General features: G+C 65.0%; 2 protein-coding genes across 5 annotated transcripts in view; one reads left to right on the forward strand and one right to left on the reverse strand.

Moving 5' to 3' along the window:
• The window catches only part of TNPO3 (transportin 3), a 28,292-nt gene extending 22,690 nt beyond the window's left edge, over positions 1-5,602 (forward strand). Inside the window, exons 17-23 of the mRNA XM_071552922.1 lie at positions 2,404-2,520; positions 2,980-3,074; positions 3,170-3,326; positions 3,604-3,771; positions 4,066-4,178; positions 4,757-4,847; positions 4,926-5,602. Of these exons, the coding sequence (XP_071409023.1) occupies positions 2,404-2,520; positions 2,980-3,074; positions 3,170-3,326; positions 3,604-3,771; positions 4,066-4,178; positions 4,757-4,817 (711 nt within the window). The 3' untranslated portion in view covers positions 4,818-4,847; positions 4,926-5,602. The remainder of the gene's footprint in view (positions 1-2,403; positions 2,521-2,979; positions 3,075-3,169; positions 3,327-3,603; positions 3,772-4,065; positions 4,179-4,756; positions 4,848-4,925) is intronic.
• Positions 5,368-10,014, reverse strand: IRF5 (interferon regulatory factor 5). 4 transcript variants are annotated; one of them, XR_011697532.1, is made up of 9 exons: positions 8,803-9,923; positions 8,267-8,453; positions 7,858-7,910; positions 7,733-7,763; positions 7,384-7,656; positions 6,686-7,075; positions 6,325-6,443; positions 5,699-6,247; positions 5,368-5,546 (listed from the first exon to the last, which is right to left on the reverse strand). XR_011697532.1 is itself a non-coding variant. In XM_071552924.1 (9 exons), the coding sequence occupies exons 2-9, from the start codon at positions 8,971-8,973 to the stop codon at positions 6,014-6,016; spliced, it is 1,458 nt and encodes a 485-aa protein (XP_071409025.1). In that variant the 5' UTR covers positions 8,974-8,976; positions 9,936-10,014; the 3' UTR covers positions 5,368-6,013. The 4 variants fall into 4 exon arrangements, 3 of the variants coding, with proteins under 3 accessions (XP_071409025.1, XP_071409026.1, XP_071409024.1); XM_071552924.1 differs by adding an exon at positions 9,936-10,014 and having other exon boundaries at positions 5,368-6,247; positions 8,803-8,976; XM_071552925.1 differs by adding an exon at positions 9,936-9,953 and having other exon boundaries at positions 5,368-6,247; positions 8,803-9,184.
• Between the last annotated feature and the right edge of the window lie 7,510 nt (positions 10,015-17,524).

Raw genomic sequence — 17,524 nt, forward strand, 5'->3', positions numbered from 1 at the left:
GACCTCGGGGGGGGGGGGGGGCCAGGGGGGCACTGCTGACCTGGGGGGAAACTGGGGGGTGCTACTGACCTGGGGGGAAACTGGGGGGTGCTACTGACCTGGGGGGAAACTGGGGGGTGCTGCTGACCTTGGGGGGAAACTGGGGGGCACTGCTGACCTGGGGGGAAACTGGGGGGTGCTGCTGACCTGGGGGGAAACTGGGGGGCACTGCTGACCTCGGGGGCTGTACGGGGGAGCACTGCTGACCTGGGGGGAAACTGGGGGGCGCTGCTGACCTCGGGGGAAACTGGGGGGCACTGCTGACCTGGGGGGGGGGCCAGGGGGGCACTGCTGACCTGGGGGGAAACTGGGGGGCACTGCTGACCTGGGGGGAAACTGGGGGGCACTGCTGACCTGGGGGGCACTGCTGACCTGGGGGGAAACTGGGGGGTGCTGCTGACCTGGGGGGAAACTGGGGGGCACTGCTGACCTGGGCGGGAGTACCGGGGGGCACTGCTGACCTGGGGGGAAACTGGGGGGTGCTGCTGACCTCGGGGGGGGGCCAGGGGGGCACTGCTGACCTGAGGGGGGAACTGGGGGGCACTGCTGACCTGGGGGGAAACTGGGGGGTGCTGCTGACCTCGGGGGGTGTACCAGGGGGCACTGCTGACCTCGGGGGGTGTACCAGGGGGCACTGCTGACCTTGGGGGAGCCTGGGGGACACTGCTGACCTTGGGGGGACCTGGATAACACTGCTGACCTCGAGGACCTGGGGGGCACTGCTGACCTGGGGGAAACTGGGGGACACTGCTGACCTCGGGGGCTGTACCGGGGGGCACTGCTGACCTTGGGGGGGGGGCAGGGGGGCACTGCTGACCTTGGGGGGTGTACCGGGGGCACTGCTGACCTCGGGGGGGGGCTGGGGGGCACTGGTGACCTGGGGGGAAACTGGGGGGCACTGCTGACCTCGGGGGGGGGGGCCAGGGGGGCACTGCTGACCTGGGGGGAAACTGGGGGGCACTGCTGACCTTGGGGGGTGGGCCAGGGGGGCACTGCTGACCTGGGGGGCTGTACCGGGGGGCACTGCTGACCTGGGGGGAAACTGGGGGGTGCTGCTGACCTGGGGGGAAACTGGGGGGCACTGCTGACCTCGGGGGCTGTACGGGGGGGGGCACTGCTGACCTGGGGGGAACTGGGGGGCACTGCTGACCTCGGGGGGGGGGGCCAGGGGGGCACTGCTGACCTGGGGGGAAACTGGGGGCTGCTGCTGACCTCGGGGGAGCCTGGGGGACACTGCTGACCTTGGGGGGACCTGGAGAACACTGCTGACCTCGAGGGCCTGGGGGGCACTGCTGACCTGGGGGAAACTGGGTGGCACTGCTGACCTCGGGGGCTGTACCGGGGGGCACTGCTGACCTGGGGGGAAACTGGGGGGCACTGCTGACCTCGGGGGGGGGGGGGCCAGGGGGCACTGCTGACCTGGGGGGAAACTGGGGGGCACTGCTGACCTCGGGGGGGGGAGGCCAGGGGAGCACTGCTGACCTGGGGGGAAACTGGGGGGTGCTGCTGACCTCGGGGGAGCCTGGGGGACACTGCTGACCTTGGGGGGACCTGGAGAACACTGCTGACCTCGAGGGCCTGGGGGGCACTGCTGACCTGAGGGAAACTGGGGGGCACTGCTGACCTCGGGGGCTGTACCGGGGGGCACTGCTGACCTCGGGGGGTGTACCGGGGGGCACTGCTGACCTGGGGGGAAACTGGGGGGCACTCCTGACCTTGGGGGGGGGGGGCAGGGGGGCACTGCTGACCTCGGGGGGTGTACCAGGGGGCACTGGTGATCTGGGGGGAAACTCGGGGGCACTCCTGACCTCGGGGGGACCTGGAGAACACTGCTGACCTCGGGAGGGGGAGGCAGGGGGACACTGCTGACCAGGGGGTGGCCCAGGGGGGTCACCCACGTCATGTGGCCTGTGGACATGTTGCAAGGCTGGCCGCTGGCACTGGGAGGTGTTGTGGTAAATCCCAGAAGTCTCGGGAATTCCAGCATGAACCCTTGAGGAGGTGGGAGGCTTTGGAGTGCAGGAAGAGGCAGGGGATGATTGTGGGAGCCCTGCGGGTGTGTTTGTGATTTGGGAGGGATATGCGAAACCTGCTCCTTGGAAAGGTAACTCAGCCTGATGGCAGAGTCCAGGAATGCCAGTGCTGGGTGTTCCTGCTGGGCTCCTGCTGGGCTCCGAGGAGAAGCTGTGCTGCCTCTGGGAGCTGCAGCACGGAGATTCTCCCAGGTGCAAGGCCAGACCTGAGCGAGTCCTTTGGGATGTCCCTGCCCACTGTGGGACAGTCTGGGACAGGGACACTGCTCAGCCTGGGCTTGGGGGTACATGGGGTCAGGCGGCAGCTGTGCCAGGGCTCCTGTCTCCCCAGATGGTGAACGTGTACCGGGAACACCAGCACTCCTGTTTCCTCTACCTGGGCAGCATCCTGGTGGATGAGTACGGCATGGAGGAGGGCTGCCGGCAGGGCCTGCTCGACATGCTCCAGGTGGGGCCCACCCCGCCAAGTCATGGAATCACTGAGGCTGGAAAAGGCCTCAGAGCCCACCGAGTCCAACCCTTCCCCAGCACTGCCAAGGCCCCTCCTGACCATGTCCACATGTGCCACATCCACACAGCTTTGAAATCCCTCCAGGAATTGGGGCTGCACACCTGCTCTGGGCAGCTTTGCCAGGGCTGGACAGCCCTTTTCATGAAGGAATTTTCCCTAATGTCCAGTCTGTAGAACCTCAGACTGGCTTGGGTGGGAAGGGACTTTAAAGGCCACCCAGTGCCACCCCCTGCCATGGGCAGGGACATCTTCCACTAGCCCAGGTTGCTTCAAGCCCCATCCCAACCTGCCTGGGGACACTCCAGGGATGGGGCAGCCCCAGCCTGTTCCATGCAGGGAAGGGGAGTTGAAGGAGTGATCCCAGGTACTTGCTGACGGATCTCTGTCCCTCCCCAGGCTCTCTGCATCCCCACCTTCCAGCTCCTTGAGCAGCCCAACGGCCTCCAGAACCACCCGGACACCGTGGACGACCTGTTCCGCCTGGCAGCCAGGTGCCCCCACTGCCCCACCCTGGGCCCAGGAAGGGTCTCCGTGGGGATGGGAGGGGGCAGGACCTTCCACTGACGCTCTCTGTGCTCCTGGGCAGGTTTATCCAGCGCAGCCCCATCACCCTCCTGCGCAGCCAGGTGATGATCCCCATCCTGCAGTGGGCCATTGCCGCCACCACCCTGGACCACCGGGACGCCAACTGCAGCGTCATGAAATTCCTGCGGGATCTCATCCACACCGGCGTGGCCAACGACGTGAGTGACCCGGTTTTTATTCCATGGGGATGTCATGGAAGCATGGAGTGGTACGGGCAGGAGGGACCTTTAAAGCCCACCTCATTCTACTCCCCCTGCCATGAGCCTCCCACCAGGCCAGGTTGCTCCAAGCCCTGTCAGCCCCATCATCCTCATCAGCCTTGTCCCATGGTACTCCCAGCCACTACTGCTGGCAGAGAAGCTCAGGGAGTTGTCTCCAGAGCGAGCAGCATGTCCCTGTCCCCAGGCCCTGCTCACTCCCTTCTTCCTCCCACAGCACGAGGAAGACTTCGAAGTGCGGAAGGAGCTCATCAACCAGGTGATGACCCAGCTGGGGCAGCAGCTCGTGAACCAGCTCCTGCACACGTGCTGCTTCTGCCTCCCGCCCTACACCCTGCCCGACGTCGCCGAGGTGCTCTGGGAGATCATGCAGATCGACCGCCCGGTGAGGGCACGGCCCCCCTGGGGCTGGGCTGAGCCCCCTGAGGGATAGTATGAACTCCCAAAGGGCCAGAGTTGAATCCCAAAGGGTCGGGATGCACACCCAGAGGGCTGGGCTGGCCCCTCAAAGGGACAGGCTGGACCCCCAGCAGGGTGGGATGAACTCACAGAGGGTCGGGCTGCAGCCCTGAGTCTCCCCAGTGGCCACACAGCACCCCTGAGCTCCCCCACGGCAGGACCCGGGAGCCACCTTTGGCTCTGATTCCTGAGTTTCTTCCTTTCCCTTTCCCTGGCACAGACGTTCTGCCGCTGGCTGGAGAGCTCACTGAAGGGGTTGCCAAAGGAAACCACGGGCGGAGCCATCCAGGTGACACACAAACAGCTCACCGACTTCCACAAGCAGGTCACCAGGTGAGCAGAGCCAGGGTCTCCAGCTGGGACAGCCTGACACCTGCAGCTTCCCACGGGATGGCCCCCAGAGTCCCCCAGCCCTGTCCACGCTGTCCCTCCCCCTGGGATGTGCCATCCCTGCTCCCAGGGCCTGGTGGGAGCTGTGGAGGGCCTGTGTCCCCCCTGCTGTCACCGGACGGGTTTTTCTGCCTGGCACGATCCCTGGGGAGCCGCAGCCCTTCCCAAGCCACCTCCCCATCCCTGTGAGTCACCGGCTCCTGCTGCTGGGCCCTGCCTGGGCCTGTGCATTCTGGGGGCCAGAGCCAGATCTGCCTGGGGCCACCAGCCAGTGTGAGAACAACTAGCTCTGCCTGGCTCCATCTCATCCCTGCACAAATCCTGGAGGCTGAGTGCCCAGGGGGGCTGGTTCCTTCCACCCGGCCCCTGCCGTGGGGGCTGCTGAGCTTGGTCTGTCCCAGCAATTGTCCCTCCCAACATCGTGGAGCCGAGCTCCCAGCTCCCATCCCTTGGCAGGACACCTTCCCACATCCCAGCTGTCCCCTGGGTGTCACCCCCTGATGTCGCCCCTTGTCCCACAGTGCTGAGGAATGTAAACAAGTGTGCTGGGCTCTGAGGGACTTCACCCGCCTGTTCCGATAGCTCCGGCTCCGCACGGCTCCTGTCTCCCAGGTAAGGGCCTGGCGCCTCTGGGCTCTGTCACCCCACGGGACATCGGGGACAAAGGCTGACCCTCCCTTCCCCTGCCAGGAATGTCTTTAAGGAGAAGACAGGAAACAGCAACCCAAGAATGTGTCCCACAATCAGCCGAGGGCTCTCGCCCACTCCAGCGCGTCCTGGGGCCGCGGGAGGACGGCCCGGGGGTCCCGCCTGCCCGGCGGATCCACATCCGGATCTCGGCACCGCCACGAGAAACAGCCCAAAGGGGAAGACCCCCAATACCCAACTCCAAACCCTCCAGGCACCGGAGTCAGGCGGATCCACACGGATTCACCCGGCAGCAAAACGAGAAGTTAGAAAAACTTTCTGTGAAATGGAGACAAAAAAAAGAAGAGAAAAAGAAAAAAACAAACAAGACAAATTATTTTAGGAAGATGGGGGTTGGTCAGGGGGGTCCCAGGGCGCTGCCCCCTGAGCCCACTGGGCCCTGCCTGGTGCCGACTCCTGAAGACGACGCGGGTGGGACGGACTCTGCAAATAGAGATTTATATTTTATTTTGTTCTGCTTCTTTTAGTTTGTTTTCTTGTTTGGGTTTTTTCTTTTTTTTTCCTCTTTTTTTGGGGGGTTTTCTTTGGTCTGATTTTGGGGTTGGAGGCGGCGGCTGAAGGGCTGGCGGGCGCATGCGGTTCCCTCCGGGGGTGTGTAGCCATCTCGAGAACAATAAAAAACAACAAAAACTGAAAAATAAATTAAAAACTTCCCGAGGCCCCTCTGCATCTTCTCTCAGGGCCGAGGCTGCTTTTTGCCCCCATCCCTGGGGGATCCAGGTCCAACATGGCTTCAGCCCAACCCGTTTTCTCACTGTTTTCCCCCAAACCCCTGGAAGCAGGGGGCAGCCTCCTGTGTCACATCCTGGGGGGGATCCGGGGACAAGGGTCCAGGTGCTCCACTCCAGCCAGGGCAGGTGGTCACAGTCGTGGCCCCCTCAGAGCAGCAGGGGTTGCTGGGTACTGTCACCTCTGAGGGGATGGGGACAGGGATAAGGACAGGGATGGGTGGCCCTGGCTCCACCAGCCTGGGGAGATGGGGATGGGGTGGGGATGGTGCTGGGTGTCCATGGCTCCACCAGCCGGGATGGCCACAGGCTGACTGTCACCCGGTGTCCCCACGTGTCCCCTCAGTGGGGCAGGGGGCCGGGTGGCAGCGCCCAGGGCGCAGCTGAGGGGCCGGGCGGGGGCTGCACCGGCAGCAGCCGCTGGTGGCTCTGCCAGAGCTGGTGCAGCTCCTTGAACTGCTCCACCATCCTGTCCTTGAGGTCCGGGTGGGAGATCTGCAGTGGGATGCTGTCGGCCGACCAGGACAGCTCTCCGGAGAACATCTCCAGCAGCAGCCGCGCCGCCACCGGCACCACCTGCGAGAGCCCCATGTCACCGGCGCAGGGACACCCCCGTGTCCCCCCAGGGACAGCCAGGGGGCCTGGCCCCTCACCTGCACCGTGATCAGCTTCTTCTCCTTGGGCTTCTGGTCTGGCCACTCCTCCCCGAAGCACAGGAAGATCTCAAAGGGGGGCGGGATGGGGGTCTGCCCCTTCTGGAACTGGATGAGACCTGTGGGGCCCAATGCCAAGGTGAGGGGCCTCGTGCCTGTCTGTCCCACCACCATCCCAGCTGGTGTCCCCATCCCACCTTTGACCCCTCATGCCACCAGGTCCCCATATACCATCAGGTGCCCCCAGTCCAGCTCAGTCCCACCATACAACCAGGTTCCCACATGCTTGGTGTCCCCCCACAGCTGACCCCTCTGTTCCATCCTCAAGGGACACAGAGTCACCCTTCCCTTCCCCTCTGACCATTGAGGAAGCCCTCGAGGCTGAAGAGCTTGGTCCTTCTCTCCCTCTGGATGGGGTTGGGGCCAGGCTGGGGGGTGGCACAGGGCCCTGTCCAGAAGACCTTGCACTGGCAGAGCCGGAGGGCGAAGAGGTCCTGGCCCTGGAGCTCCAGGATGAGCCCCCGGTCCAGCACGTCCAGCAGCTGGTGGGTGTAGAAGCGCTGCTTCTCGTTGGGAATGGCATCGGGAGCAGGGAAGGGCACCTGCTCCAGTGTCAGCGGCCCAAAGAGCTCCTCCTGCTCCCGTGTGGGCTCCAGACTGCTGTGGAACAGCCGGCAGCCGTGGGGGTTGCTGACCGTGAGGGCAGAGACTTGGCGGCCCCGGTACTGGAACTTCAGCTCCAGGTCAGTCACTGCTGGGGGGCAGGGGGGTCAGGGGGGCCAGGGAGCACCCCAGGGACCCCCCACCCACCCACCCCATGGCTGCTCCACAGCCACCCCTACCCAGCCACCCCATGGCCACCCCACAACCAGGGCCACCCCCACCCAGCCACCCCACAACCAGGGACACCCCCCCAGCCACCCCATGGCCACCTCTGCCCCTCCAGTCATCCCACAGACACCCTCACCCAGCGGCTGCTCCCACCCAATCACCCCCAGCTGTGGACACCCTGTCTTGCCACCCCATGGCCACCCCATGACCCCCCAAGCCCCTCCTCACATGGCAGCATGTGGGGGCTGACGAGCAGGTCGGGGATCAGGTGGTCTGTCGCTGCCCCTGGGCAGGCAGGTGGCGGTTCCAGGGGGAGACCTGTCTCAGCAAGGGTGGTGGGGGGCAGCTCGGGGTCCTCATGGATGCCCCCTGGCTCCCCCTGGAGCAGGGCTGAGGGGGGCGGCATGAAGGGCCCCCCCGGGGGGCAGCAGCTGGCAAAGTGGGGGGCCTCCTCCTTGGGCCAGGGGTAGGGGGGCAGCAGGTCCCCCCCGTGCTGGGTATCTGAGGCAGAGAGGGGGTCAGTGGGTGCAACCCAAGGCCCCCAACATCCCCTACCCCCATGACACCCCCCACTCACCATCGATGCTCAGGGCTGTCATCTTCTGCAGCTGTGGGGGCAGAGCGGGTGTTACAAGGACCCCCTCAGTGCCCCAAGAGGTCCCACAGTTGGGGGGTGCCCCCCAGCCTGAGCCCCCCAAGTACCTGGCTGACGTCTTCCTCCCCACTGCAGCCATAGTCATCCTCGTCCCCCCCATCTGCAGGGGAGAAAGGGGCACTTGGGGGGTGCAGGGGCACTTGGGGGGTGCTGGGGACCTGTGGGCTGCTGAGGCTCCATGGGGTAGTGGGTCCCCTGTGGGGGGCAGGACTCCAGAGGCAGTGGGTCCTTATGGGGCGTGGGGGGCCGTGTGGGGTGCAGGGTCCTTATGTGGTATCAGATGCTTGTTGGATTCTGGGACCTCAAGGGATGCTGGAGCCTCGCAGGGGATTTGTGGGTGCTGGAGCCTCGCAGGGGATTTGTGGGTGCTGGAGCCTCGCAGGGCGCCGGGTCCTTGTGGGTGCTGAAGCCCCACGGGGTGTGGGGAGCTCGAGGTGCCCAAAGCCCCCCCAGTACCTGCGCCCCCGGAGGGTCCCTCGCAGAGCTCGTAGACGCGGAAGGGCCGCGCTGGGGACCCGCGGGGCCCGTCCAGGAGCAGCCGGAACTCACGGCTCTTGTTGAGGGCACAGCGCAGGGTCGCCTTCCAGCGCGGGGGGTCCGGGGGGTCCCCGGCCCGGAACCGGCCCGTTTCCTCTGCCCATGCCTGGGGGGAGTCAGCACCTGGCACGGGGCACCTGCACCCCCACCCTGTGTGTGCCCCTGCCACCCCATCATGCCGCGTCCCGGGTCCCCCTCGCCAACCCATCCCACTGTCACCCACCATCCCACGTCCTCCCACCAGCCTTGTCACCCCCATCCCGTGTTCCCCTCATCACCCCATCACCTGTCACCCATCCCAGGTCCCCACTGATGACCATCCCATGTTCCCACTATCACCCATCACCTTGTCACCCCGCTCCCATGTCGCCACACCATATGCCCACTGTCACCATCCACGTCCCCAGTGCCACCCCATCACCCCGCCCGCCCCCGCCCCGTGCCCGCCGTGTCACCTTGAAGATGGTGTCGTGGTCCTGCGGCCCCGGGGGGTTCCTGGTGGCGTGTCCCCAGGGGATGACGAAGCGGCGGCGCTCGGGGTCGAGCCAGCGCAGCCCCGGGAAGCGGCAGCTGCTCACCTGGGCCACCAGCCAGGGCTTGAGGCGAACCCGCCGCGGGGGCTCCATGGCCTGGGGACACCGCGGGCGCCTCGTGACCCCACACCCCCCGGGGCCACCGCGGCCCCGAAAGAGGAAGCGAGGCCCGCACGGCCCCTCGGGGGTGGCCCCGGTTCCGCTTTCAGGGCCCGGAGGGTGGGTGAGGCCCCTCAGGGTACGTGTCTCCCTCCGGGGGTGCCCGGGGGCGTCACCCGCGCCCCGAAAGCAGAAGCTGTGGCGGCTTCGCGGAAAGAAAAGTGAAGCAGAGAAGGGGAGAGGACACGGGGACAGGGGACAAGGGGGACAGGGGACACGGGGGACAGGGGACACGGGGGACAGGGGACACGGGGGCAGGACAGGGGACACGGGGGACAGGGGACACGGGGGACAGGGGACACGGGGGACAGGGGACACGGGGGCAGGACAGGGGACAAGGGGGACAGGGGGGACACAATGAGGACATGGGGAACAGGACCAGTGGGACATCGAGAACATACGAAGAGGGGACTCACAGGGAAACCAGTGGACATGGAGACGGGAGGAAGGACATGGGGGTGACACGAGGGGACACACGAGGGGCACGGGGGGATGGTGAGGACATGGGGCTGACATTTATGGGATGAAGGGGACGGGGGGACACAGAGACCGGGGGACACGGGGCTTACACGGGAGACAGGGACGCGGAGGTCGCACGCAGGGACACGTGGAGCCCAGACCGAGGTCCCTGTGGGGTCGCAGGGGCCGCGCGAGACCCCCCGCCCGCTGCCCCCGCCCCCGGTGCCCCCGCGCGTCCCGTCCGGGCAGCGCCCACGCGAGTGTCGCGCACACCGGCGGGTCCCGGGCGTGCCCCAGGTGCTGCCCCCGCTCACGGCGGGGCACTGTCCCCTCGTGTCCCCGGGGCTTCTCCCGCGCACCGGCACCGACACCGTCCCGTCACGGCGCCCACGGCCCCCTCCCCACGGGGTCCCCTCGGCGGAGCCCCCCGGTCTCACCTGCGCTCGGGGCCGGTCCCGAGGACTCCGCCCGGAGCTTCCGCACGCGAAGCCGCGCGTGGGCGTGGGGCGAGACCGTCCGGCACCGCCCCGGCACGGCCCTGGCACGGCCCCGGCACGGCCCCGGCACCGCCGCGCACGGTGGGACCGGGACCCCCTGCCCGAGTCACCTCCCTGACCCCCGGACCCCCCGTGTCTCCCCCTGTGCCCCCAACCCCGTGTTCCCCTCCTGGGGTCCCGCCCCCTCTCCCCGGCCGTGTCCCCCCGAGCCGGCGGCCCCTCATTAGCATCACTTTGCATTCATTTGCATACCCGGCCCCACGTGATGCGCGGGGATCCCCGGGGTGGGCGGGAACCACCCGCGGCCCTTTGCGGGCTGTGATTGGCCGCGCCAGCTGTCACTCATCGCTCGGCCCCGCCCCTCCATGGGGTGTTGCCCGGCAACGAGGAGGCGGGGCCTGGAGGGGCGGGGCCTGTCGGGGGCGGGGCGGGGCCTGTCGGGGGCGGGGCGGGGCCTGTCGGGGGCGGGGCTGCCCCGATGGCTCCGGGAGGGTCGCGCCGCACGCCGGGACCCCCCGGTGCCCCCCGGGCCCCGCCGGTGCCCCCGCCCCGCCCCGGCAAGAGGAACCGAAGGAGGTACCGGGACCCCCGCCCGGGCCCCGCCGGTGAACGCGCCCGTCCGTCGGTGCCGCGGGGGGGCCGTGCCGGGCGCGGGGCGGCCCCGGCGCGTTCGGGGCTGACTCTCCCCGTTTATCTCGCAGGTTTCGGGGGGTTTAACGCCATTTTTTGTCCCGGTGCTGCCGCGGGCAGTGGGACCGGGGGATTCTCGGGGCGGGGGGAGCGGATCCCGGGGGTTATCGGGAGGGGAGGAGATCCCAGTGGGTCCGGGGTGGTGATGGTGAGGAGATCCCAGGGGATTCCCGGGAAAGGGGGTCAGATCCCGGTGGATTCCCAGCAGAGTCACTGCTCTGCAGCTTGTCCCACCACTCCGGCTGCCGTTGCCCTGTTCCTCCCTTTTCCTGGGATCCCGGTTGATCCCGAGGGGCAGGTGCATCCCGGGTGAATCCGGCTCAGGACAGGGCCTGGTCCTCGATGGGGGAAGGCACTAACAATGCCGATGATGGGATGCCGAGGGGATGTTTCCCCAAGGATCCCACTCCAGTGTCCGCTCGGACCTTGGAGGTGTCTCGGAGCAGGACTCCGGTGGGCGCCGGCGCTGAGGGATCCCGGGAAACGGAGAATTTGGTCACAGGGACAGCACGGGATAAAACCTCAGGGTTTGGGGTTTCTCCCACGGCTCCCCAGTCGCTCCTGCGGCCCCTGCACCGGCTCCGCTGCTGCCGCATTCCTGCGGGCAGGATGGATGGGGCACCGGCAGGACGGGGTTTCCTCGCAGCTGGCACAGTCCGCCCCTTCACCTCGTGTTTTTCTGGAAAGAGGAACTGGGATGTGTCTCCCAGATCGCTTCGTGGCCGTGAGAGGGAGCCTCAGCCCTGCCCATGCCGGAGCCGCTCCCGCGGTGGGGTTGGATGGGATTCCCTGGAGCTGGGCTGGCACTTCCCGGGCTCCCAACCAGCTGCTGCCCTGGGCACCGTCCCGATGGATCTGGTTTGGGGGCTACTTCAGCCGGGGTTTGGCCATACAGGGCGAGCCTGTGGAGAGGCGTCTCCAGCGCTTTTTCACCCCACATTCGGTGGCCGTGGAGCCGGAATGTGGTGCCGAGGGGCCGGGGGGATCCGCTCCAGGGGTCCCTTCCCTCAGCGGGCCGGCTCTCCGGCTCTGACATCCCGTTTTCTCCGCGGCAGCTCCGAGTGGACAATTCAGCAGAAACTGCGGAAATTCTTCTCCGTCCCGCGGTGCCTGCTCAGCGTGTTCAGCCTCTTCCTCGTGGAGCTGATCCGCTTCCTGGGCGAGGCGCTGGTCCAGGTGAGCCGCCCCCTGGCCACGGACACGTGGCCGGAGCAGTGGCTGAGGACGTCAAAATCCTTCAGTCTTGGGAGAAGAAACTTCTGGTTCCCGCTATCCCAAATTTCTCCTCCTGTAGTGGAATTTTTGCTGCACAGCCCATTTTTGGTGACTCCCGCGGGCAAATATCCCTCAAACTCAGGATTTCATCCCAAATCCAGGCGCTGGTGGTCGGTGTCCTGACAGCCATCGGCGACCACATGCTGAAGCCCCTCCTGGTGGCGGCGTTCCACAGCCTCCTGCAGCCGCTCCTGCTCTTCCTGCTGAAGGTGCTGGGTGGCATCCGGGACCTGGCAGATCCTGTCCTGGACTTGGTGGCCCGGGTGTGCTCCCAGCTGGCCGTGCTGCTCCGCGCCGTCCGGCTGGTGGAGATCCGCCTGCACCCGGACACACGGACCGGCCCCGGGGACCGCGGGGTCTGAGGGTGGGCTGGGGGGGCAAGGAAGGGAAGGAGGAGGAAAGAGGAAACCCCTCCTTCCTGGGAATTGTGGCTAAGTGGGGCCGGCTGCGGCCCGGAGACACCGAGGCAGGGGAGTCCCTGTGAGTCTGGTGGGGGCAGCACACGGTGTCCCTGGGGGTGGGTTGGATCGTGGAGCTTTGCAAATATCTCCTTAACTTAATTAAATTACAATTTTACCTGTTGGACCGTGTGTCCAGTGAGGTGGTGTTCCTCTTTCTGCCTGGAAAATTTGACTTCCCACTGGGAAGGACTTTGCTATGGGGCCTCTTGCAGCCGGGTGGGCTCTGCTCCCGTGGTGGTGGTGCCTGGAGCCTGTTCCTTGGCTTTTCCTGGCTCCCGGGCACCCCAGGTGGTCTCCAGAGCCAGTGGTGTGGGGTAGCCCAGGATCTGGAGTCAATCAGAAAAGCAAGGGATTGCCACCACGTCTGCATCCTGATAATTAGTTCCGGGGCACAGTTGGGGTCATGTTTTCCCATCGGGATGAGGTGGCTGGTGAATGATGGGAGCAGAGCTCTGGGTGTGTTTTACAGGCTCTTCTTGGAGGGGTCGGTGCCAGGACTGAGCCGCAGTTTGGGGCTCCAACCGCCCCTAGTCTCGGCTCCCTCTGCCCTGTCCTCTCCCTTTTCCTCTTTCCTCCCTCTCCCCTCTCCCACGGTGCAGCCTCCTGGGACCGTTTCCCCCCCGCTGGCACAATCCCCGCGGCCCCGATGATTCCGTACCCAAAGCCCTTTGCTTTTTATGGGCAGGAGTGGCGTGTTTGGAGCTTCCCGGGCTATAAGATCATCCTCGGGCCGGGGCCGGAGCGCTCTGCTGGGGGCCGGCTGGGCTATTCGGGGGGTGCTGAGTTCCCGGGGCCGTGACGGGATGTTCCCTCGGCGCTGCGAGGGGCCGGGAGCAGCGAGGAGCCCGCCGGGGTCGGGTGACCAAGGGCGGCGGGACCTGGTGGGCAGCGGGAAGCGAGCCCATGTCCCAGAGAGGCAGAGCCACAGGCGGACACGAGTAGGATCTGCCGCAGGGATGGAATTCAGGATGACCCGCAGCAAAGCCGCCGTGCCAGGACGGCCACACGCGGGGGCCCGGAGCCCCCCGAGGCCCTGGGGACACACGGCTGTCCCTGTGTTCTTTCACCCTCCCCGGGGCCCGGCCACTGCTCCGTGACCTTTCCCGAGGAAAGGGTTAAAGGGACAAACCCGAGAGAGAGGGGGTGGAATTGGTGGGAGGTTTCTCGCTGTGTTGATTTAGTTGGCAAATCACTTTAATGATTTAAGTGGTTTTAATTAAATCCATCTGCTCCGTAACCAGGAATTCCCCAGTTCAGTTTCTCATTTTTGGCTCAAGCTCTCCCAGTCAAAGGTCCAGGAGAGTGAGAGTTGGGAAAATTCAACGCCCAGGATGAAGAGAGGCTGATGGTGTCATGCTCCTGATCCGTCATCCCGCAGCGGGAGAGGAGGGCGGAGAAGCCCCCCCGGCGCTGGAGCTGCCCCCGCCCCCGCAGCTCCGTCCCGCTGCGGGATCCAGGGAGTTCCAAGTGGCGGCGTAAGAGCCGCCTGGAATTTCTGCTGTCCCTCTGACGTGAGCGTGTCCTGGCAGTGGCAGCTCAGAGGTGCAGAAAACCAGGGAAAATGGGAGTTTGGGGTGCCGAGGGGGGAGCGGGAGTCCCGGACCTCCTGGCAGGAGCAAACCCCTCTTTGTCCCTGGGATCACGGCGGGGCCCCGCGGGAGCGGGAGCGGGGCCGCCCGGAGCCTCCCCGTCCTCGGGCGCCGTCCCCGCGTCCCCGCGGCGGTGCCCCCAGACAGGTGCGGGGGACAATGGTGTGTGCCCGGGCCGTGCCAGGGACAAGGACATTTCTGGGCTGGCGCTCTCGGCAGCCGCGCTGGCAGCGCTCTCGCATTGCTGCTCCCTGAGATCACGGCCCCAGCGCCCCGTCCATCCCTGGCTCCGGCGCTCTCGGCACACGCTGGGGCGGCCGAGGAGGCGGAATTCGCCGCTCCGGCCGCGGCGGGCGCTGTGCCCTCGGGGTGCTTTGCCGAGGCTTGGCTGCCCCGGGGCAGCGGGAGGAGGGGGCGCGGGGCCGGGAGGGATGCCAGGAGCGAGCGCGGCCTCCTTCGTTCTTCCCTAAATAGGCGGCAGCGGGCGGGAGGATTAGCCGGGGCATTCCTCGCTCCCGACCCTGTGTCCAAGCCTCCCACACCCGCCCTGCTCCCGGCCTCGGGATTCTTCCTCCTCCCTCACCCCGCGTTTCCAAACCCCCGCGAGGGCATCGGGAGGGGTTCGTGCTTTTCCCGGCACAGCACGAGGCCACTCGGAGCCCCTGCCCGTTCCCGGGGACTTGGGGCACGGGTGGTGGCACAGCCCAGCGCCTGGCTCCGGGATTGCTGGGTCTGGGCTCAGCCCGGCTCAGGAGCGCGGCCGTGGGACAACCCCCTGGCCCCCGACTGCCAGCGTGTCCCACGGAGGGGCAGGACAAGGCACAGGAGTGTTGGGATAAATCGGGAATGAGTCGTTGGAGGAGGCTGGACGAGGCTCGGTGCTTTGGTTGCCTGACACCACCTTCCCATAGGCTGAGGGAAACTAAGCCAGGGCACGAGTCTGCCTTTCCCATTAGGATACACCTCCCAAGCAGCATCCTGATGGATGTTCTCCATCCCTGGTTCTCCATCCTGTTTCTCCATTCCTGGCTCTCCATTCTGGTTTTCTGTCCCTCCCACCCAAATGTCCCCACTGTGGGTTCATGTGCTGGACCTGGAGCATCCACACCTGCATCCCCAGCTTGGACACATCCAGATGGATAAATATTCCTGTATTTCCTCCTTTCCCCAAGGATCCAGCACAGGTTTTCTGTGCTTTCCTCCTGGGGCCTCGATCCAGGACCTCCAGGGGCTGCTCCCAGATCCCTTGTAGTTTGCCTGTTCCCAGACCATTCTGGCTTTTCCTCCAGGGGTTTCCCAGGGAATTCACAGAGTCTGTGTCTGGGGCCTGGAGCAGCTGCAGGAGGGGATCAATGACACCCACAGACACAAAAAATTCCCTCCCCTTTGCCCAAATTCCAAGGCAATCCTCCCTGGGCTCTGCTGACCAGGGTGTGTGACAACGGGGCAAACAGGGCTGCAGCTCAAATGCTGGTTAATAAATAACATGTTTCCTAAATTCTGGAATTTGGAAGCATCTGAAGGTCCCACTAATACATATCCAGTCAGGAGGTGTGTGAAAATCAGAGTTTTTAGCCAGTTTGGGGGTGTTCCTGCTCTCAACAAAGGCCAGGAACAGGACATGGCCAAGGGGAAGGGAAATGTTGTCTCTCAGTTGGGAGAAACCACTGAATGTCCACAGTTAGGGCAAAATCAGTGGGATTCAGGGACTGGGGAGCTCGAGGCAGGAAAACAGGGATTGGGAGTCAGTTTTGCCTCATGATGAACATTGAGAACAAACAGGATCCAGCTGCAACGTGTCAATGGCTGTAAAAGACTGAGAAACTGGGAGAACTGGAGAAAGAAACAATGGGAATGATCTGAGAGGCAGAGAAAGGGGCTTCATGAGGGACTTGGAGCTCAGGGGTCCTTTGGCTCCTCCAAAAGGAAAGGAAAAGGGATTTCCAAGAGCACTTCCTCGAGGAAATGCAATAACCTGGAAGGAAGTGCAATAATCACTCCCGGGGCAAGGACAATGGCTGGGCTCGGTCAACATGAGGAACAGCAGCCATGGAAGAAAAGCTGGATGGATCCAACGGGATTTGATTCCCCAGGGATGGTCGGAGCAGGTTGTGGGGGAAGAGGAGGATCACCCACTCCTGCCAGCATAGGCAGGACCTGGGGAAAGCCGGGCTGCTCCTGGTTCTCCTTGGACACCTGGAATCCTGTTTCACACGAACACGGGGCTTGATGAGCCTCAGGGTGTCCTTCCAGCTGGAGATTCTCTGGGATTCCCTGGAAAGAGGAAAGCGTGGAGTCCCCTGGGTTGTACAGAAAAGCTCAAACCCACAAACATTAAAGTCTAAAAACCATAAAGACACCGGCCCCCAAGCACCTTTTATTGAAAACAAAAATCCCATTTCAACCCTTCTGGGCATTTTTTTTGAAAAAAACCCCATCTCAACAGCCCTCAAGCCATTTTTTTATTTTGATATATCATAGATCTCAACAACCCCAAGGTCTTTTTTATTTGAAAAAAACACCTCGACCCCTTTCAAGCCACACTTTAATAAAAAGCTAAAACCTTTCGACCTTCCTGAGTCACCTTCTGGCCAAAAAACCACCTCAACCCCCCTAAGCCACCTTTGAATAACAAAACTGAAAAGATCTCGTGTTTCCAGCGCCTGCTCCTGATCCCTGGGCTCAGTTTCCCCTCGGGACTGTGCGATTCCAGCGCCCAGGGGGATTATCCAGGGCAGAGCTGCAGCGGGAGGTTTTCCAAGGAACTTTGGGCTGCCTTTTTTCAGGCCGTGACTTCACTGCGGGGCCGTGTCCGAGTGTCAGCCCTGGCCCCGCTCCCGAGGGTGGGAATTATCTCATGGCCCGTAAATACCCCCCGGGAGCCTCTGCCCCGGCACAGCTCGCTCGGAGCGGGGGAGCCGCAGCCCCGGCGCTCCCGCTGCCCTAATTTAGGCATTTCTGCGGGATGGGATGAATCACAGCCCTGGAAGCGCCGGGTCCTCTCCGGGGGCTGCGCGGGGATCCAGGGGCAGACGTGGCCTCACGTGGCTCGCAGGGCTCATCCCTCGGGATCGGCGCTGAGCTCAGCCTGGGGTGTCACAGCCAGGAGCCAGCGGGGGTTAAATAGAACCTGACGCTGCCGGGAGCCCGTAAACCGGGACTGGGAGACATTCCCTGCCCATGGGATCACACCTTGTCCAGGGAGCCGCTGGAGCGGCGCAGCCTCGGCCACCGGAGCGAGGGGGTTATTTATAGCTGGGCTGTCACTCCGAGAGCAGAGCCCGGGGCTATTTCGGGATCCGTGTGCTCATGGCCCAGGACACGCCTGGAGCATGGCTGGGACCACGTGGAGACAGGGCTGGAGCGGAGCTGGGAAGGGGCTGGAGCAGCAGGAGCGGCTGAGGGAGCTGGGGGGGCTCAGCTGGAGCAAAGGAGGCTCAGGGGGCACCTTCTGGCTCTGCAATCCCTGCCAGGAGGGGGGAGCCGGGGGCTGCGCTCAGGGCAGGGGGGTTTG

The sequence above is a fragment of the Pithys albifrons genome, chromosome 3, assembly GCF_047495875.1.
Source record: "Pithys albifrons albifrons isolate INPA30051 chromosome 3, PitAlb_v1, whole genome shotgun sequence".
In the NCBI taxonomy this organism is placed as follows: domain Eukaryota; kingdom Metazoa; phylum Chordata; class Aves; order Passeriformes; family Thamnophilidae; genus Pithys; species Pithys albifrons.